The 22,670-nt window shown below is 40.1% G+C and overlaps 1 protein-coding gene across 8 annotated transcripts in view; it reads left to right on the top strand.

Moving 5' to 3' along the window:
• Positions 1-22,670, top strand: part of lsamp (limbic system associated membrane protein) — an 899,933-nt gene that overhangs the window by 834,618 nt on the left and 42,645 nt on the right. For all 8 annotated transcript variants that reach the window (XM_034701360.1, XM_034701352.1, XM_034701359.1 and 5 more), the window contains one exon: positions 19,272-19,397. In XM_034701360.1, coding sequence (XP_034557251.1) covers positions 19,272-19,397 — 126 coding nt within the window. The remainder of the gene's footprint in view (positions 1-19,271; positions 19,398-22,670) is intronic.

Here is a 22,670-nt window from a genome sequence, read left to right as displayed (position 1 = left end):
GATTACGTACTCATGCACATCCTCTGTATTTTCTGGCGAGCATACTTGGCTGCACCTTCTCCCAGTGCCCGCTGCCCCACCAGATGTCTGGTCTGTTATTTAGTCAGGCCATATGTTAGTCAGCGCTGATGCAGTGCTTTACATACCAAACCTTCTGTGTGGCAGAAGAGTGCTAAACACGTCTCATGATGGAGCATATGTCTTGTTGGATGTCTTTGTGATGGGGGTCTGCTTTTTAAAATGATTGAGTAGGAAAAAAAGAGGAGATTAAAATCTGATAGTCACAGTTTACCAAGATGGTCACATTTATAATTTCCAATTACAAATTTTGTGACGTGAAGCAATGCAAAACTTTGTTAAAAATGAATTGTGTATTTCTCATTAAAGAAGCATACAGATTCACTTATTTCGAAGTTAATGTAACTTTTATGAGGATATAGCTTTTATTTAAACTCATTCCACTCTCAGGTTCATGTTTTTTTTCGTTTGGAGGTGCACACTTGCACTGTAATCAAAACAGAGGCCCTGGGAGATACTAAAAATACACCCTGCTAATGAGAAGAAAATTGCTTATCACTTATGGAGGGAAAATATTTACAACTCTTCATTACAATTCTCTGCTCTCTGATGCATAGGTGTTTCACAGCTACAGAGTGCTACCAAGTATGAGCCTCCTCCTGGCACTTTGATGGCGCTGCTACGAATTTGATGGGATATACTTTTCCCTGGGAGGGTCTTTGAGAGTTGGCACTTTGTCTGCTGCTGCAGTGGCCACAGTGGTAAATAACATATGGGCTTGTTATCTCTCCTCAGAGCTGGAAAACACTTTCCAAACACCAGGCACTTGCTCATTAGACTGCAGCTCAAGGCAAAGTGAAGAAACAACAGAGAGAGGGGAAGAAAATGGGGAAGGAGACGGAGAAAGAGTGACAGTGACGAGGCAAGAGTGGAGTAGACAAAATGACAGAAAACAGAGACAGTTGGAGAAATGCAAGGGAGGGAGGGAGGGAGGGAGGGAGGGAGGGAGGGAGAGACATCCTGCAGAGACGTGGGTTGTAACATTGTGTACAAAATGAGCATTTGCATCCAAGGGTGCAGGCTTCCATGAAAGAGAAAAGAAGTTTATAAAAAAAGTAAGTTGAAATGTAGAGAGAGTGACACTCAATAGAGAAAACGTAATCATGAACACACCCCTCTCACCAGCTGGCAAAGCAGCAGCAGCACCTGTGAGCTTAGTCCAAGTATGTGTGACTGTGTGAGGAGCACTGTAGGGTGGGCTCCTGCTGAGTGTGTCAGGTGCTCTGCACTATACCAGATGTTAACAGCTCTTCACACAGCAGGGGCCAACATGCTGGTTGAGAGTTTACAGATCTGGAACCCAATCAACGCTAACACAATGACAGCTCTTCAGTTTGACGTGTCTGAGCCAGTGACACTCTCTAAAGGTTGTTTTTACAATGTTTGTTTTACAATGTTTTACAATGTTACAATGTTTTTCTTGTCATATGCATGATAGTAACGAGAAGAAGAGCTTGCTGAAGTTGATATTTACATTTTAAAAAAACTAGAGTAAAACTTCTATAAAGTTTACCTGAAGCTAGCATGAAAGTATGGGTTACCAATGTGTCATACACTGATATAAGTGACGACTTAAGTTGTGAATAAAACAATATAGACATTTAAAATTAATGTTACAAAATGCTGCAGCAAGATACACAATTTTCATCAAAAATGATCACAGATCACTTCCTGTTTTTCCTCCCTCTTCTGAGGTGATCCACTGCAAGTAGGAACAGTTATCAAATGTTCCTTCTTAAACAATTGTTTTTACATCCCTGGCCATAATACTCTCCCGTACTGTGCTGCACTGCTCAATTAAAAAAATGTTTTTTAGATGCTATGAGATTAAGCTTGAAAATCATAGGTAACTTGTATAAATGTGTGATGAATCTTGTGACTCATGCATATTTAATTTTGATTAACATTCTAAACATAAAGCATGATCAATGACGTCAAATAGTGGGTGAGAAAATGTTCATTTTTGAACCAGTCCTGAACACCTTTTATTGGTGCTCATAGTTGTTTTTCTGTGGTTCATTGCAGAAACACTCAGCGTGTAGCTTTATGATTTACATTAGAAATATAGCTTACATCAAAAACCACTTAAATAAACCTCTAGTCACTCTTGAACCTTTAAGAAAAAACAAACCCCAACTATCCATGTCTGTGCTGAGCATTATAAAAGAGCAGTGTAAAACTTATCCAATTAATTCTGAAGGGTTTATTTTTTGCCCTGATCAGTGTCCATTTCCCAGCCGGGATATATTTACCTACAAGCACTTTGCCCTTGGCACTTGCCCTTAGTTAGGAGGTAGAATAAACAGCTCATGAAACTCTCAGTGACAGCCAGGGTCAGGCTTGTGCTGGGTAGTAAATGTACTCTGTAGTGCTCACACAGGCACTAAACGTTCAAAGTGCCTACTGTGAGGTGTTGATTAGGAGCAGGGAAAGCTGTGAGCTTGTTAATGTAGTTCAGTTCACAGACAGCCACAGGTATATCTGTTAAATGGACTGTTGAAGTCTCAATGACGACGGCTCATTTAGATCATGCGGAAGATACAGGACGGAGACTGTCATGTGGAGTACAGGGTCTTGTGTATTATCTCTAATGTAAAAAGCTAAACTGAAGCCTCCAGTAGAGAGCCCTTGGAGAGCATATTTCTTCGCTTATTTCATATATTTGAAACAGAATGAGAAAAATGAAATCAGCTAGGGAGCGAAGGGGGTGTTTTATGTAATGGCATGTTCTGGCACAACATTAAAGTATCATCTCAGATAAGCTACCCTCAAAGCAGTCAGTGGAATTTTGATGTTGATATATCAATGTTTTAAAATTAACTGGTAGACATCAGTGATTCTTCTGAAGGCCTGGCCTGCTGACTCATTAAAACAAGAACTTCTGTTGAAACAGACGACTGATGTCTTCTGTTGCTCTGGAGATCATTGGGTTGCTCTCATTGAGCTTGAGACTTTCTTTTTTTCCCTAGGAAATTAGTAGCAAAAGATGAAAGTTGTTACAATACCAGAATTTGAACCACAGTAATAAAAATATAAATACTCTGGTCATCCAAAATTTAATTTTGTAACATTTATTATACATCCTGCACACAGTGAGTGCGTTTACATGGCCCTGAATAACCCGGTTATGAGCCTCACTGCTAGTTTGATCATATCCTGGATACAGCATGTACATGCACACAGAAAAACCTGGTTATTTCTGGAATCAAACTGAACTCTGGCCCAGTCCAGGAACAATTGATAGAGTGCCTCTATGAATTAATCACAGTCAGTGTTCACAAATGCAACAGATCTCTAATGAGTCACAAAGCTAAGCTGTGTCCAGCACATCAGGAAAAATATCGCTGGCCAGCCTCTCAGCAGCGATGCTCCTCTCAGATGAGATGAGATGACTTGCCTTGACTTGAGATGAGATGAGATGAGATGATTATGTTATTTGATAGAGACCATGCACAACACAAACAGTTAAAAAAAATGTATTCAGTCTCTACAGTGATACCAGGTCATTTGCAAATCAGCTTCTGATGTTCCCGCATGAGGAGCTGCACCAACCTGACGGACACACTGCTCATTCAGCCATAGTTCATATCATACACAGACTCTACCAGGCAGAATTCCCCACAAACAAAGGGCGGGGCTGTGGCTGCAGCCGTAACGAGGCTGTTCATACCCTGAATCTACTTGTGGATTTAAGGGATGGGAACACAACTGACCAGCCGAGCCACCAGTCGATTGTTCACACATGCATCAACCATGGGTCCCCAGCTGCTTCAGATCCAAATAAACACGGAGCCCCATTCACCTTCATTACACTTTTTAAAACATTAAATGATAAACTTTTGGCCGACACAGAGTGAGGGCTGCACTCTCTCTCACACACACAGCACGAGCAGCAGAGTGGAGCCGGTAATCATGGACTGACTGTGGTATAAAACATTTGTTTGATCATATGAAGCGTGGTGTTCCTGGTGTGACAGTTCTGTGGTTTCTCTTTGAATTAAAATGACTGCACAGCAGACTGGAGTCTCTGATTACAGAGAGAAAACTGACAAAAAGATCGACATCCATAACACACAGATCCACGTTATGCCTCATAACCGTGCTACTTTATTAAACTCTAATAACTACTCGTTGTTCAGCTCCCCCCGTCATCTACAGCATGTGGAGCCATTGATCATGCATTATATCAGGATGTGCACCGGAATACAGGACATTTCATGCCGTTTATGCAGTGAGAGACAGAGCTGAAAAAACAGACAGACAGAAGTAATATCTGCTCGTCTCCTCTCATTAGCATCAAAGACTTATACAAACTTGTTGATCACACCTGCTTCTTGCATCTTCTCCTCTTTCTTCCTCAGCGCGGGATCATCCTATATTGAGAAATGAAATGCAGTCTTCCTCACTGAATAAATACAGACCTGTCCTGTTCATTCATTCGTTCATTCATTTATTTATGTTTGGTACAACCAGCTCTAATGCATAGACTATCCCATGTTCACATGTTCGAATGACATAAGAAAAACTTAGTAATATGTTATTCACAAGACACAGCAGAGCTGATCATGTATGGGGGGAGAGGGAAAAAAGGAACTCACAACTCAGATCTCGAATTTGTATCATAAGTTTGCACATATTTAAGCAGGCTGTCTGCAATACAGGGCAGATTGGGAGCATGACAGACTGAATCATGTTATATTCTTCATCTCCTTAATCAATGAGGCTGTGTCTATGCAGGTAGTCAACAGCTGTTAGAAACCAGAGTTAGGCGTAAACATGCCAAAGTGTCCAGTTTCTGTCGGAGTTCTCCAGGTAGCAAATTGGACTTATTAATATTTAACTGTGCCAGAAAAAAGGATACTGATTTAGATATTCATGTAAGGATATTTGTAGGAAAAATTTCAACTTGTTAGGTGAATGAAACTTGAAAGAACATTCATTTTTAAAAGGAGCAAGCCATTGATGTTGTGTGGTTTGATTCCAGTTGTACTGACTGAACTCTTGACCCAAAGTGCACAATGTGGCCACTAAATAGAACAGAACCCTTGTGTTTTACCAACTTTTGTCTCACAGACCTTAACCAAAATCCACTTAATTTATTTTCCTTCTATGGTTCATGAATTTTTTTAATGTATTAAATGTATCTCTTTGTGATGAATGGCTCTGATACATTGATCCCACTACTCCTTTGTCATTAGCATTAGATTGGTGAGGGTCCATCAACGAGGCTGCCGACTGAGATAAAGAAGCTTTGACCCCATTGGGGGTGAAAAAGTTAATGGCTGCTAAGTAAGGAGACTAGAGGCCTGTAGTCTGGAAAGAGGGCTGAATCATTAATAGTCTCACATACACATACACACTCGCACAAACACTCACGCATTACACTCCCACAACTATACACTCCCCCTATTAAAGCGATGCACTTTGATCTGGTGCATTGTATCAAATGGGTGCGTCTCAGGTAGAGTTGATTACTCAGTGCTGATTGCTGGTGTGACTTCCACAGAGCCTCCTTGAGAGCCTTTGAAGATCAGGGAAATTATGCTGAAAGGCCATCTGAATGGCACAATGTCAGGCTGTAATTTGATAGACCCTTTTAATGCCTGAGTGAACAATGAAACCGTATGTCGCTGCTTTGAACTCGTAGTTCCACAGTGAATTTGAATAAATCAATAAGACATTATCAAGCTTTACTATCAAGTAGCTATAAAGAAAATCAGTATTGATGTTTGGAACAAACCCACATCTATGAACCATCTAATCAGGGGATTATGGAAATAACTGAAGTACTGCATTAATCAAATTACCAAGACTCATTTAGAATGTGTTCAAATATTTTGATTTCAAAAGCAGTCACTGGGCTTCATGCAGTAGTGGTGAGCTCTGCTGCCTGATAGGAAGTGGAGGTTTCTGTGTGGAGTTTGTATGTTCTCCCCATGCAAGTGTGTCATCTCCAGATACTGTCTTCCTCCAACAGCCCAAAGACATGCTCATTAGCTCAGATGGTGACATTAAAGTGCAACTTGCAGGTTGGAGACCCCAGTGAATCAATGTGTAGGAAAATAATTTTAAAGTTTTATTCTATAAAATCTATGAATTAATACACTATAGTAGATTCTGAAGTAATTTTTGCAAGTTTTATTTAACTTCTGTTCTAAAAACAGAAAAACAGATATGAGCATGTTAGTTTAGATAATGTTCAACATTAAAAAAGATAGGTCTAAATGCCAGTTCTGTTAATGGAGAGGAGGGAAATGTGTATCTGCATATGATGAACCTCAAGCTTTTAAATATGAACATGTTAGAATTCAAAGAGAGCCGGAACAGGATGTGGAGCATAAACGCTGAGGAGTATCGAGACTCAGCGGAGAACAGCAGTGAGTGAGCTGCATTAGTTAACCATATCTAATACTGTTTTCACGACACAGGTTGTTCTTTTGTAATGAAAGATATATCATGGATCTGTGTGTAACTGTCATTTTCACGCTTTGTATCTTACTCAGGCATTTGGGGCACAATCTCTCCTGTATTTCCACATCCAGTCCACCATATGATTTAACACGTGATACGTTTCCACATGCTTTTAATGATACGATCGGGATATGAAACCTGCAAGGGGTTCACTGTAGTCCATAATAGTTCATTGTGGTGAAGATACAGACATTTGATAACACGGATCAATGTGTTTATCACACAGATTATTTTATCAATTCTTCGCACTGAAATCAGAAACTGAAGTCTGCAGTTTAGTTCTTATTTTAACTGATAAATCATAGAACTGTAAAGAAACCAGCATGCTTACAAATAGGTTTATTTTTTTACATTGTCACATTAGTCCATAGAGAGATATGATGCCAGTTTCCGAACAATTTGTTTTCTGTGTTTTTTTGCGTGTATTTTTAGCCTGCAACTTCTTTACATTGAGCGACGTCGGAATGGGAGAGTCCCTGATGTGACGTAATATGACGTGATGTTGAAAAGAAATGATTTTTAGTAGCAGAACTGAAAACAACCACTTGATCCACTAATTGTCTGCCCTTATGTCTTAAAACATAAACATACAGAATCACTTTACGTCACATTACGTTTCTTGGCCAGAGTTCTGTATTAATGTTGTAAAAAAGTAACCTGCAAGTTGCACTGTAAATTGCCCGTAGGGGTGAGAATGACTGGTCGGTCAGTCGTGTGATTCACTGTCATCCTGTCCAGGGTGTACCCCCACCACTCACCCAGTGATGGCTGGGTTTTACTCCAGCTCCTTGCAACCCTAAATGGGATCAATGGTATAGAAGATGGATGGATGTATGGAACTCTTCAGTTTGAAACTTTTTCATTTTGATCAGTATTAGAGAGCTGTGTTTGTTGGCATCATAACTTTACCTTTTGATGTCTAACACTTGAGTAACCCATGAACGAAATAAAGGAGTTAGAATATGCAACTTCTTTAGCACTCTGTTAATGCAAAGGTAGAAAATAAAATTGCACAACAGCACAGTTTCCTGGTTCTGTGAACCCTGCTTTTGTTGAAGCAGCTATACTGAACAAGCCTGGAAATGACTTTGGAATAAGAAAGAGGAGGTGATGGTGGTTTCACAGTGGGAGGAAAATGGGAAGCGGTGGGGCATAAAAACACTTCCCTACTGGGCTGCATAGGTGTGTGGGCTGGAGGAGTGCTTGTGATCTCTAATAACCCTGGTCTGGACAAAAGTGACATAATGAGGGATGATATGTGAGAGTGGAAGAACAAAGGGCAGCAAGTGGTATTAAGCAGTTGAAGAAATGGTAACTATAGAGGGAAAGGCGGCCATGGCGGCACAAATTCTATAACCTTGGTTTTTAGCTTGTCTAGCTATCTTTGTTTTTCTCATTATCATGAGTTGTATGATATCCTAAGCCTCTAAATCATCTGATGGCTTGAATGCAAAATCTGCTTTACCTTCCTGGCAAGCTGTCTGTACACTGTGTATGCCAAGCTATTACTCCGGAGAACGCAAAGGATTTACGGAGGTACCTTGGTAAGGCTAAGATAAGAACTACAGCTTAGATGGAATACATAAACACAGACATTTTTCATAGGGATGCGAGCTGCCATTAGTTGTTCTCATGAAAGAAAAAAAAAAACAGTTGGATTTTTTTCCTCCTTTTGACCCTCCCTGGCTGCGGGTGTACAGCTTGTTAGCAAACCGCTACTACATCTTTCTCCTTTACGCCCCTGTTTCCTTCTTTTATTGCAAACACCAATTAAATTTTCTTGTGATTTACGAGGTTGCTGCCCTTGTGGGACCCTCGTCGGAAAAACACCTTTCATCGCGGGCTGCAAAACCATCTCCTTAATTAATCACCTCTGTGTCCCCAAGTGGAGCGAGGTCGACACATCAGGAATTGATAGAAACACGAGATGTCTCAAAAGTGGAAAATATTCCTCTAGACAAACACAGGAAGCTACCTTCTTTCCCTTCCCTCATTTCCAGCGGTGCCTCCAGCAGGCCGCTGCATCTGTCTCGTATTCGCCACTTCCTTTGAAAGCTTTATAGGCAGCTGGGTTTTTTAAGAACTGCCGCTGCTAACGGCTATGGTCAGGAAGTAGAAGAAGCGGTGTCTTCTTCCCTGGCAACCCCTTTTTCATCTTCTTCTCCTCTTTTCTTTTTGTAACTTAGTGCGTGTATTGAACCTGCTAGTGTTGTCTGGCCACTCAAGTTTCCTCTCCTTTAAGATTATCATCCCACTTCTTAGAACCTATGCATTTTCTTCCCTTTCAATTCTGCAGCGAGGCACAGAGGAATTCGTTTGTACGTGTGTCGCTGCATAAAACACACTGAGGTCTTAGATCAAATGAGATCAGTTCTCCTATATTTTGCATGCAGTGACTCGAGAGAACATGCATGTGTGTCCAAGTGTGTGCGGCGAATGTGGTGCAGATGTATCTTGTCGTTACATCGGAGAGCACTGTCAACATGAATAATTGAAGGGATGGATGCTGGATATTAACAGTGAGTCACAGGAGCATACTGTCTGAGCTGCGCCGAGCTACAGAAAACAAAATGTGTATTAGTGTCTGTGACTTGTGTGTAAGCATGCAGGTGTATGTGCGGATCATTCAGTCCTAAGACTACATCCAACGGCTCAGCCACAAGGCTTAGTGTTAATCTAAAGAGATATTCTTTATCAACATGAGCACATTGCAGACACTTGGAGATGTAGCACAGAGATTACCTTTTGCTTTTTTTGCTGCTTCTTTTTTCTTCCGCTTTCAAGTCTTTCAGTAACTCATATTTTGTGAAAGGTTGCACATTTTGGTGGCAGATTTATCAAAGATTTCCATGTCAGAGTGGGTGGGTGTGCTTTTCCACTTTCTTTCACCTCCAGTGGCTAAATCCAGTGAGAAAGATTTTTGATAGTCTCCCCTTTTTAGTCCCTGAATGGTCATAATTCTCTTTGGAAACAGATTTAAAGACAAGGGTGTCAAAGTACTGATGCAGAAGAAGTTGAAAAGTCAAAAATAACATTAAAAATAACACAGCAGCTGCTAGTTTAAGTCAACAAAAATCACACTTAGGGCCCGATCTACTAAAGGTTTGCGTGTATAAAAACAGGTGCAAACTTGATAGCGCGCGCAAAGCTGACGTACTAACCGGGAGCACCGAGAATTGTGTCTTTCAAATGAGCAAAATAGCACTCGCAAATCATTTAGCGTGTTTGCCTTCATGAATATGCAGAATACATGTAGATCATCAGGACGTGCAAAATACTGGGAGGAGGAGATGCAAATGTAATCATTTAGCACACGCAATGTGATTTATCAAACCTGAAGCAGATAGCGCGCGCTGTATTTGCGTCTATATTTAGCACGTTTGAAAGGCAGGTGCAAACTGGCACAGCATTACGCACACATGGCTGCGGTCACTGTAAAGCTCATCATAACATCGCTTTACAACATGCCCACAACAGCGGGGCTTACAAGCATTACTACATGTTTTAGTCAATCAAACCAACAGAACAAAATAATAATCATAATAATAATAATAATAAAACAACACAAATTCAAAGCAGTTCAGCACCACGGATAGCGACCGAATCATTCTGACACCCACTTTAACTTTTTCAACTAATGAGAGCACAGTAGGTCACTGTATCAACAGATATAAAGTTTAGTCAAATTGGCACAGCGGCCCACATGTTCACATACAAACAAAAAAATCAATATGAAGTACTCGGCCTACTCACCACTGTTTGGACGAGCCTTAAGCTCCGCGGACTTGTCCACGATGCACTGTATGTCCATTTTCTTTGATCTGTCATTCTCAATGTAGAACATGACATGTCCACTCAGTCTATTCTGTCCCATCGTGCTCATCAAGGGGTTTTTAGTTAGTTTTAACGTTAATGAGCGCTCACTGAGCTGCGCCAGGCAGCTCAGTCCTCATCTCGTGCTTGCAGCAGTATATTGGGGTGAATTGACTCAAACATGTTCCCAGTTCCATTTAAGCTGGTGAATCTTTAGGACAGTTGCTGGATGATGATATCAGGCATTAAACACGTTCACCCGAAAGTCGCTCTTTGCGTCAGTGAGGCAACTGTCTTCATCTAAGTGACGCATAACTTTTCTAGAGCAAGAGTGGCAGACTAAGCCTCATCAAATCGCTCTCTAAACTCCATCAAAACACTGATTGCGTTTTGGAGAAGAGTAGATGCGTTTATTTCATCGGCAGATCTTCTGTTTTTTCTCACAGCATTCACCTTTTCACAGATGGCCTCCAAAATCGCGTTTTCTAACGCTGAGATGTCTCTGCTGGAGTTCACCGATGTGTTTATTTCCCTCCTCCACAAAGATCTCCAACTCCATGTCTTCAAACTTCATTTATCACTTAAGGCCACTCTGCTCTCTCAAACTCTCCATGGTGACAGCCGATAGCACACGCAAAATCCTCGTAAAATAGGGCGGTCCGCACCACTTTTGCACTCGTTATCATTTGCGCACGCAGTCTTAGTAGATCACCCGCAACACGCCCAGAAATAGTAAGTGCAAAATTATTATTTGCACACGCAAATTAGCGCTCGTTATTTTGGATCTTAGTAGATCAGGCCCTCAGAGTTGTAACTGCTGCATCCCTGGTGGCCAACACCCCTGTTACACTGTTTTTTTTTTGTGGCCTTTGCATTTGAGGTCTCGCACCAACCTTGTTTTATAGAAAGTAGGTAATTGGCAGTAAAGCTTCCAAGCACTAAAAGCCAAAGAGCTGCAAGTGCTCTCTCCTGATTATCTTCTAATGGTTTCAAATTAGCTGAGCGTAATCGCACGCCTCTTCTACACTCACTGCCACATCACTTCTCTGAATGTCACATTGAGTGCCAGCAGGGGGTAAATGTAGGAGGGAACAGAACGAGCCAAGGGGGGAAAACACTAAACAAGTAAAATGGTATACACAGAAGCAATGACAGTGTGGTTGATTTATTGCTGAACCAAACTTTAATGTCTTTATTATAAAGGAACCATGACTTTGCCTTTCCAATGCTTTTAAAAAATTCAAACTGCAAATGGTTCTTTTATCCTGACATTGCTTCTTATTTTGTGTCCACAAAGTTGCATGTGTTGTGTCGCTTTGACCAATATCCTGCAGTACTGCAGAGTAATAGAACGAATTTCACAGTCAAATCCCCAAAGCTGTCATGTTGTTTATTGTTTCCCGTTTGTGTTCACACGGGTGGAATAGAGTTTGGCGCTTTAATCCTTGAATTGTAATGAGCACTTTGGCGAGAATATAAAGCAACCTGACAGAGTCCAGGTGCACGAGGCTGAATCATCTATGATGCCTCCCTGGTTCAGTCCAAGGGTTAATTTCATGCTCAGTATGTCTGCATCTGAGATAGACCAAGAAAAAAATGCAGGCATATTCTTGATACATTAGAAGCAAGAGCACCTGTGGATGTAAGAAGAGCTAAGGAAGAGAAATATGGATTGGAAAAGAGGAAACTCTGTAAGGCTCAGAGTTTGTGGCAAACACAAGCTGCGAGGACAACTTGGTTAGTTTCTTCTCTTGAAATGCACATAAGCAGTGTGTTTGAACTTTTGCCAAGGATATTTATTTAATAACATAAGTGTCCAGTCTCTGTGATTCTAGCCCTCTGTTATTGCCTTTTTTGTTTTCTTTTTGGCTGTAGCTTTCTGGTAAAATCATTAGTTGGACCATCTTGAATATGAAAACACAGTCCTTAGAACATTTATCACCGTCACCCATGCTATGTTTTTTGAACCGAGGCTTGTTGCAGCTGAGATGCAACAATGTCTTCACAATACACCAGTAATGATGATATTTTTTGTTCAAAATGTTAATTGATATTGTGCTCAAAACAATAGGTCATAGTTGGGGGCAGCATGATTCTGGTTGTCACAAAACAGAAACAGAGAGAGGATAAAGAATAAGCAGCAGAAGAAGAAGACTCAATAACCAGCTAGCTAGTTTCAGATTCATGGCAATTTAATTGCACCCTGTCTGTCTCTTTTTTGTTGTTGTTACTGACTTTTTAATAACTGATGATTGATGCTATAGATTAATTTTCCGAGATGTAATCACAAAATCAATTTGTGTATAAAAGAACAGATGAATGTGAAATTAACTAGAAATGAAAGGACAATAAGTGGTTAATCATGCAAAGAAATGAGATCAGCGCTTTTATAGCCGTCCAATAATGAATAAATGAAGTGGATAACATGTCACAAGCTGCCCAACTGCCTGTGGTGCTCTCTCTCTCTCTCTCTCTCTCTCTCTCTCTCTCTCTCTCTCTCTCTCTCTCTCTCTCCCTTCTCTCTCTCTCCCTCTCTCTCTCTCTCTTTTCTTCATGCCAGCACACACTTAATGCACTAACCCACAAACACATTCCCTCTCCTAATTACTCTTCCTCTCTGTGCTCTTTCTCACTCTCTGTCTCTCCATCCCTCTTCCCTTTCTTTATTTCTTTGAAGTTTGAAATTAGAGTTGAAAGCAAGGTCAGTGTATTTATAATGTTTTCATCAGAGATTCATTATTTTTATGAGGAGTCGGAAAATCAAACCAAGTAGGAGATCATTAGTTGGGGAGGGCCTGATGTTTTTCTTTGGGTGGTGCTACCTGCCAAACTTTAAGAGGAAAAAATGCTCCTTCCTGCTGCAGGTAGTGATGCATTGTTTTTGAATGGAATTTACCTCTCTCTGGGGATTGTGTGAGAATAATTAAATTAGAACAGAATAAATGTATTCTCAAAGGAATGATGAGGGGGGCGAATTCACTAACAACACAATGTGCCTGCTCATAGCACCAATAATTGCACATTTTCTGCCCCTGCTATCTGCCTTGTCTCAAGGTTCGATTCACAAAGCTAGTGTAGTAATGATAATTCAATGCAAACAGGCCCCCAAAATTTTGCAGTTCCATGCAGTTTGCTCTTGTTTTGCGTCTGGATGTGGAGATGAGCAGTTGGCATTTCCAGTCTCTGCTGTGAGGAGGTGCCTTGTTTGCTTTCAGCCTAATGGAGCTCAAATCTGTCCTCATATAGATGATGAAGAACCCAATGGAGAGGGGACACTTCTTACCAGTTTATCATGAAAGAGACTCATGACGTAATGCAAATTTCATCTTTGGTAACATTGTTTCCTCCCAGGAGCAAGCCAGCAAGAGCAGCTAGCAAGACAAGGGTGGAGCAACACGTTACCTCATAAACTTAGCCAATAATCTCAGTTCACCTACATCATCCATAGAAAGTGGTCGATTTGGCCCCAAATTAATGCATAATGGACCATATGAATGTACAAACACCAGTGTACAGAGACACTACTTGTTCTACAGAGCAGTAAAATCCTTTGCATGTACCCTGTGAATTGGATGGTGTCTTTTTTTCTCAGGTTTAGCTCCACAATCCTTCTGTGATTCATGCCCTGAGAGTATACATGTGAAATAAGATGTACCCTTACAGCATACATCTTTCTTATGTACACAACCTGATGTTGAAAGTGGGTGTTATTTTTTTTTAGCCCATGCCTAAATTGATACCATAATTCACATACTCCCAGCCATAAGGAAAACATTAGCAGATAGTGCATTGTATCTCTAAGGAATTCATTCATCCTGCAGCAGCTGAGGTAAAGTGCTTTTCAAAGAGCTGCCCTTTCCAACATTGTTCCTCGAAGGTTGACCTATGACTAAGATTACTATTCATTCTCTTCTTCCCCTGTCTCCCCCCTTCACCGCCGGCAGCTGGACGGCGCACGCGATGCTGCGAGCTGAAATGTCATTCAAACTCCTTTTCTTCACTACTGTCTTCCTCCCCTTTTTTCCTCCTCATCTTCCATGTCCCCAGAGGTGGCAGGGTTATCAGAGTATGAGCAATTGTTCCTACCCGATCCATTTTTATCAATGCTGTGCTGGAATTAATTCTCCGGCACCCATCCTTTCAACCAATCAACTTTCCAACCCAGCTTTAGTTGTTTTTCAAGGGCGGGAAAAAAGCCAATTGGATTCTTTGTCACCTCAATCGAGTGCCTCAGCGTGGCTATTCCATCTCCCATATCTGGTGAACACATCTTCATTTCGGTTTGGTCATTTGGCTACAGCAATAACTCTGTATGACTTCATTTAAAATGTTGTTTGACATGATTGTGAAAGTCTTGTCAGTTGGTATTAGAGAGATGGGTTACTTTGGGGAAACGTGTGTGTGTGTGTGACAATGAGAGGGAGAGATGTTAGGCTGTTAGAAATGCTGCACAGAGACAAAGCTTCAATAATACCCTTGCTGGAGAAACAATCTGAAAGAGACAAATGGTGAAATATTGTTTCTTAGAAAACATGGTCGATATGAAGGAGTGAGGCAGCTTTATTTCAATTTCAACACAGCGACTCCTATCAGATTTGGATCGCAGATGAATTCCCTCATGATGCAGTCTCACAAATGTGTTTACAACTTGGAACTCTTAAATGATTTGAGTATAGATTTTCCATATGTGTTTTTGTTATATATAAACCCAGTCAGATAAGCAAATACAGATTTGTTTGTGTGTAAATCAAGATAAATGTTTAAAGCGACCGCAGAAAGGCTCCAGATTTAAAGGCTTGAAGCACAGCTCAGTGAGAGAGGAGGCTACAGCGCCCACTGGCAAGGATAATACCCCTGTGTACTTCTAAAGCACCCTCTTTTGTAGGGCCACAGAGTTACTTTAATGGAGCAGTTGGGTTTTAAAAGCCCTTTTTATAGACAAATTGACAGCAGTTGTTGAGCGCTAGGAGTGTCTGTTATGTCCCACAACGGCTGCTGCTACAGATTGTGCTGCTGTTTAAACTTTTAAGCAAGTAACACATGAGCTTTTTGCTTTTCATTCTCTTTTTTAACGATTTGGAAGGATAATAAAGGTGGAGAAAATGAAGGTAGAGTGTATTATTTCTATTATTTTAATGATGGCAATCAAAGTCTGTTGCTCTGCCATGCATCTGCAAGTTAAAGACATTCTGGTGCAACCTTTATCTTAAAAATAGACAACTCAGCAAATACACATTGTAAAATTTGACTTTATCTAAGTGATGTGATGTGAATTTTATCCTACATGCTCACTGACAATTAAGAAGGAATTTATTCTGACTCTACTCGTATTTATGCACACCTCTACATATTAGTTTTGCATTTTCTAAAGAATAGTCTGAAAAGATTATCATAATGTTGGAGCCTGAACGGCAGGTACGGATTTCTCACAAATCATATCAAAACAATTCACAGAAAGGAGTCAAACACATCTCGCCACTGCCTGTCGACACTGTGGCAGAAATGTTGAAAACCGTCCCAATGATCCGCTAAACTATTTAAAGGATATTTCCTCTTCAATTTTATTGTACAGCACAAATTATTTAGATTATTGTTAATAGCTTAATATCAGTCGATAGTCATTTCTAAAAAAATAAAAAAAGAGAGAGGAGAAAAACAGAGCAGTAACAGCAGTGGAGGTTAAAAGACACAAGGAGCTGAATGAAATAACATCTACTGAATTGAAGAAAACAACCAGGAAGCAGACTTAACAGAACACAGCGTGGGCGTTGGTAGTATTATTAGGGCTGGTTAAGTGAAAAGAACATGTCAACGGGATTTAAAAGTTATTAGATAGAAGACCATAATCAGGTTCAACACTTATATTATGCATCCTTACAAAATGTCAACTGAAAATGCAAATGTTTTGACCCTATTGATAATGTAAAGGTGAAGTTTAATGTGGTTAATAACAGAAATAATTGACTCAAAATCAGTAGCATTCATTTGATTCCCAAATCAAGACACTGAGTTTTTTTTAACATTGTTCATTAAGGCATAAAACTGTTTTTAAAATTAAAAAATTATGTGAGTTCAACCATGCAATTATTAATTCCAATTAACCATTGAAATTCTGAGATTAATCGTGATAATACAATTTTAAAGTTAATAGCCCTAATCGATGTCTTACTAATTTTGTAGGATTTAATTAAGTACTCATATAAAATATTTATCCTTAAATACACTCCCACACATAATAATATGTTCATAATCAATTAATACTGATACGTCTAAAGGTTCATGCTCAAACCTGGGAATAATAGTGTGAGTTTCACAGAGTAAAGTAAAATGTAAATGTGACCTGACAGGAGGAAATACATGCATCTCTCAAATCAGAATCTATCACAGGTTAGAAAAAGTTACTCTTCTTCATTTGGCTGCTTTATGCATGCACTATCATTCATCATATTCCAAAGTCATCAATCATTATTTGTATTTCTGCCCTCGCATCTGTATATACCATACTTTATCCCAACAACTTCACCAGCAGTTTGTGAAAACAGTGATGTATGCCCTCTGCATCTTCATGATTGATTGCATCTTTGCTGCTGACTCGCTTTAAAGCCGACTGTATCTCTTTAATTCATCTGAGTTGTTTTCTGCCAGAGTTAAGCCCCCCCCCCCCCCTCCCCCCTCCCTCCCCCTCCCGGCCTCTAGTTTCTTGTCTGTTTGTGTGGGAGTGAGAGCAAAGGAGGGAGGAGAAGATGGTGATAGCAGAGCAGGATGATCATTAAGCGCTGTGTCGAGTTAAAGCAGCTCCGTGTTACTTTGAACGTCAGTGTCACAGATACACACACACATAAAAGATTCTTTATTTCACTCTTAAATTTTGGTTGTACTTTAGAGCCTGCTTCTTTGCAAGTATGTCTCTGAACTCGGAATCAGTGCCAAGCGTCTGGTGGGTCCCGGTATGACAAGAGAGGCAATCTGTTTTCATGAGCTCAGGTCCCGGGGCAGGAGATTAAATTGCTTATTTGGATCCTTGGTTGAGAAAGTTTACTGTAAGTGCCTCTGAGGGCTTAAAGCAAAAGGAGAAAACAGTTCTCCAAAGCTTTCCTCAACTTTTCTTTTCACTGAGAGAATCAAGGTCAGCTTGTGTTTGCATTTAACCTTTGGTTGTAGCCAGTTGCTTCTATAAAAAGATGGCAAACAGTGGTGTAGGAGTCAAGTAGCTGGCATGGTTGAATAGCTAGGATTTTTAATAGAAAGGTCTCTGTTTATTTCCTTGAGGTTGCTTTTTATTTTCTTGAGCGTTAAAAAGAAAGCTCAATTGAGGAAATATTAGATAAACTGCCATTTTGATGTCTTATTTGTGAGATAAATATTTCCATGGCCCTAGTTACACAAATCTATGCTTACCTCTTAGTCTTCATATCTTCAAAAGAGATGAGGGATTTAATTCCATCCCAAGTGCAGTGTGTACAAGTAAAGAAATGAGCTGCATAACCAAAAGCATTTCTTGTACCAGACTGTAAACATGTATAGTACTGCTGTAAAAATAATTATTTTAATATGGGACCTAATGGGGTTTCCTTGGCTTTTGCAGCCAGTCTCAAGTGGACACTTCAGGAACTGCATTTGTTTGCAATTGCACTATTTGGCTTAATTTTTCCACATCAGAAGTTGTTTCTTGCTCTTACAAAGCTTTCTACTCTCTGACATCGGCTCTGATGTGGGCACAGATGACACAACAATTTCCTTGTATATTCCACAACTATTGAGAGTGTTATAAACAGCTGCATCACTGCAATTTGAGAGCAGCACAGTCACTGAGCAGAAGACTTTGTAGTGTACAGTGAACATGTTCAGCAACATCTCTGGTTACCTCTCACAGCACTCCCATGGACACAGAACCCACCTCATTGGCAAAGCAACCAGAAATGTGAGGAGTTACACTCACCCTCTGAAGCAGCTTCTCAGCTTCCTGCTATCTCGGAAGAGATACTAAAGTGTCTAAACCCTGACACCAGATTACAAAACAGTTTCATTCACTGAGCTGACTGTTAAACTCTTCCATCAAGGCTGGACACTAAGTCTCCAAAATCATGCATTCCATGCATTTGCACTTTTATTCAAACACAACTACTATTCTATGACTGCTGCAATACTATTATAGACTGACAAGTAGCACTACTGTCTTTAATTGCTGTTATATCTGTTGTTTGGTCTGTTAAATGTTTGTCTTTGTCTTCTTACATTGTTGTCTGTTGTTTACTGTTAGTGGGGTTTTGTAAAACAACATTTCTATTATCTGCAGGTCATGTACAAAAGACTGAATTGACACTAAAGATGATTATCTTGCTCATTCTTTAAATTGTACATAAACTTGTGTTGTGGTTGGGTTATACCGACTGTTTCTAATGAAACACAAATCAGCTTGTCAAGCCTTTGAGAAGTTAATTTCTGTAATGACAGCTTCACCGTTTTGCACTGCCAAGACTTACATGACTCGGTTGCAGGTTTAGCCACTCCAGGTTAACATGCTGCAGAACGTTCATTATGTTAACAGCCTCCATATGCAGCCACAGCTTTAACCATTTATGACATAGAGACGCTGATTTACAGGAAGAGTACATAGCCGACAGCTCACTCAGTGCTCTAGTGAGGGTCTGTCATTAAAATTGTTTTATAGCTCAAAACTGCAATAGACTATGTTGTCATGGGTTTCTGTTATGTGTTGGCACCATAGAAGTTGCTGCATGACCTGCTGTGGGTCAATCACAATAGTTGAAAAAGTAATATATTTTCTAGCCCTGGAGGAATATTGCTTCCATGTTATGTTGATTTCGTCAGTGTGACATAAAAGATACTCTGCTCATAAAATCACAAACATCTCATTTACCTTGATGTCATTTCTCTTCTGTCTTCAGTTCCAGCCAACATCTACAAGGTGTCAGAAGACATCATAGTGAATGAAGGCAGTAACGTGACGCTCAGCTGTTTGGCCAGCGGCAGGCCGGATCCTGCAATCACCTGGCGGCTGCTCAACCCTTCAGGTAAGATTCATCTAATCAGTGCTCATTTAGGTTCAAGTCATTCAAGATACCTCGTTAATGGTCTGAAACATGCCTACTTTCTTAGGTTGTTGTTGTTTTTTTGTTGTAGTGCATTTGATTTGGTGCATGCAATCTCTAAGGCACCATGTAGCATCCAAACCCTGCTTTGAGGGTGAAGAGATACAGATACCATCCAGATTTCTGGAGAAATATTTGTTGCGACTTTCTACAAACATCACGCCACTATTTCCATTTCCTACAGCAGTGGCATGATAAATAAGAGCTTCTACTAGCAGTGTTTATGCCAGCACAGACTATCATAGTGAGCATGTTTCATGTTTTGGTATATCCTCCATCTATGTGTCCTCAGATTGTGAGGATAGTTTTGCTTTCTGAATGAAATTCAATCTCAGAGCAAAGACTAATGTCTCCCACCACTGATAAGCTTGTTGCGTGATGGATGGAGATGCCCGTGTTGACAATATCTCACTTTGATAACAACCTTGGGCTGATTGAAAGCAGTTCTATTTGTGTGTCTTTATCAATTACTGTGTCAGGCTTCTTTTTTAGTACTCCAGCCATGTTTCATCAAAAACGTCTTTTTTCTCTCTCCTGGAAGCTGAACAAGTTGGATCTGTGTATTTGCTTCTTTTGTCTGTTTGCATTAAAGTAAAGGAAGGTGATTTGTTAAGCCTAATCCTTCCAGCCATGTGGATCTGACTGGCTGCTTTACAGAGCTCAGGGGAAAAAATTGAAAGCTTCCCTTCATTTTCTTCTCTGTGAGACAGGAGAGGAGCCCTCAAGGTTCAGATGGTTAACATAGTTAGTGTCTGTAAAGCTCCTTTGTAGGTTTAAATAGACTTTTGTTCCAGTTAAATGGAAGGAGATGTGGACAGAGGACAGGGAAAATAAATATCCAGTGGTAGATTTTTCAAGCTAGCAAGAGCCTGGGCCTTGGTTCTACACCAGTCCAAGTTCTATGCTGTTTCTTTCATAGAATAGCTTTTCTTTTCGTTATCCCCTCATTGAAGAAGTTGTGGGCAGACCACCTTTGACAAGTCTTTGTTCTAAACTATAAGACACTGAACGGTGAAAGTAAAGCAGTGTGAAGGAAAATCCTGTTCCAATTGGATCCTGTAAAACAAAGCAGACACACATGCCTTCTGAGATGGGTGTTCTGTGTCATTTGCAAACACACTGGCGCTCTTGTTTCTGTTATTGTTGTTTTGCGAGTGTCTTTCGTCCCCCAGAATCCATAAGTCTAACCCAGTTTGAGAGCGTGAGTGGGACTGCTGAGAGAGATAATGATGTCTGGCAGCCTGTGGTCTCACCGCTTCACGCCTTTGCCTGCCTGGGCGGTAACGTCGCTTCGCTCTGCTAGTGAGGCTTTCAATTTTTTGTTGGAGCCGCAGATGTTCATGAGTCACAAAATGCCTGTCCAAGTCGAGACTCAAGTCTTTTATTCAGAGCGGGTGAAGTTTCAATTTGACAGTCGGATGATCAAGCTTAAGCCTTGAGTGGTCATATGGCTACAATCTTGTTTTTACAGGGATTATACGATCCTGATTATTAGTAGTTCATGAGACATAAGTAGCTCACTTTTTCAATCACTTATCGTCCATTGATAACATAAAATGCTCAAATTTACAACAAAATTCAACAAGATTACAGCCTGGTACGTAGCTCATTCATCCATTCCCCATTCCTACACACTGTTTGGGGCTGATTTTATTCGTTACCATACATCTATCAAGATAAGATAAACGGTAAGAGTTACATATGCTAAAGTATATGTAACTCTTACCCTTTATCTTGACTGACAAGAGGGCATGTTGCAGTTATTCCTCCTCTTTGCATGTTTCTAGGTTGATCAAGAGATAGGTTAAGCCAGCTATTCCAATATGGTGCATGCCATTGTCTGGCTTCAAAACATATATCCAGAAATCAGCAACATCACAATTTCCATCTTCTATACAATCTATGCTGATGTCGGTAAAGAATTAGCTTCAAATGTATGACTTGACTTTGATTCATATATAAATCATAGATGCCATTGATAAATCTGACAAAGCTCATCCTTTCATAAATGCACCAAAACCTGTGCTCTGATGCCAGTGATGTACCCAAAATGTGAAAAAAATGATTTGCACTCAGATCCACTGGAGGCTATATTTGTCCCTTGTAGTGTAATCTTGATCACTGTGTGAATAATTTTATTCATCCTCATTCAATCCTAATTCTTAACGATAATTAATCATGGGATCTTGCCAGACTCACTTCATTCAGTAAATGTCCATACTCAAGTTGTCAGAAACTTGCTGTCAAAAGCAGTGAAAGAGTACCACTAGTTACCAACATAAACATTTCATAAATGTTCTTCAAGCCACAAGAAAAAACAGCCCACCAGATTCCTCAAAAGACTATGGGAGACCGTAGAGGCCTGTGTTAAAATGCAAAACAAGATGGTGAAATCAAAATGAAAACAAGAACATTAAAATGAATTGTAAAAGATTGTTCCCAAAGCTTTTGAAATGAAAGAGCCATTGACTCTTGAAACTGAAAACACCATCCTGGTGTAGTGTTTTTGAAGATTTTTTATGATTAACAGTAAAATATTTAAACTGATAAGTCACCAGCACAAAAGCTAAAATAACTTATTTTTCATCAAATGTACATGAATGCAAATGCATTGGCTGGCTTTATATTCCCTGGGGTCACACGGTTTCTCTGAGATGTTGATCCGTCAGACAGATGAAACACGGTTCGTCTTTTCAACTGAAAATACTTAACTGCAGATTATTTAAGGAAAACCAATTTGCATGGCCTTGACAGTAGATCAAACACTGTCTTTCTGTTTGAGGAGTGAAGACAGGTTGACACTTTAACGCATATAGAGAGACCCAAGGGGAAATTTACTCTATTCCACAAGGAAATAGAAGCTGTAGTTCCCACACAGCTTCAATCTATCCTCCCAGCTTAGTGTTTTTGATGCTGTTGTTGTTGTTATCTGGGTCATGATCAGGACTGTGAAATATAGACCAAAAATCACATCTGGATATTCTTTCACTAATTAAATCATATGGGGATATATGATATACTGTATATTTCCCATTAAGCCATAACACTTTAAAATAGATTATGTTGTGGACAATTAGCATGTGACTGCAAATGTTACTCACTGTTCATTCAACACTGCAGTCACCACTAGCCAGATGAAGTCTGAAACAGAACGCTGCAAACTCTGCCACGTGTTGAGTTGCACCGCTCTGACAA

This window comes from Notolabrus celidotus, chromosome 14 (genome assembly GCF_009762535.1).
Source record: "Notolabrus celidotus isolate fNotCel1 chromosome 14, fNotCel1.pri, whole genome shotgun sequence".
Lineage (NCBI taxonomy): Eukaryota > Metazoa > Chordata > Actinopteri > Labriformes > Labridae > Notolabrus > Notolabrus celidotus.
The sequence above is the reverse complement of the archived record's forward strand: the minus strand, read 5'-3'. Positions and strand labels throughout refer to the sequence as shown.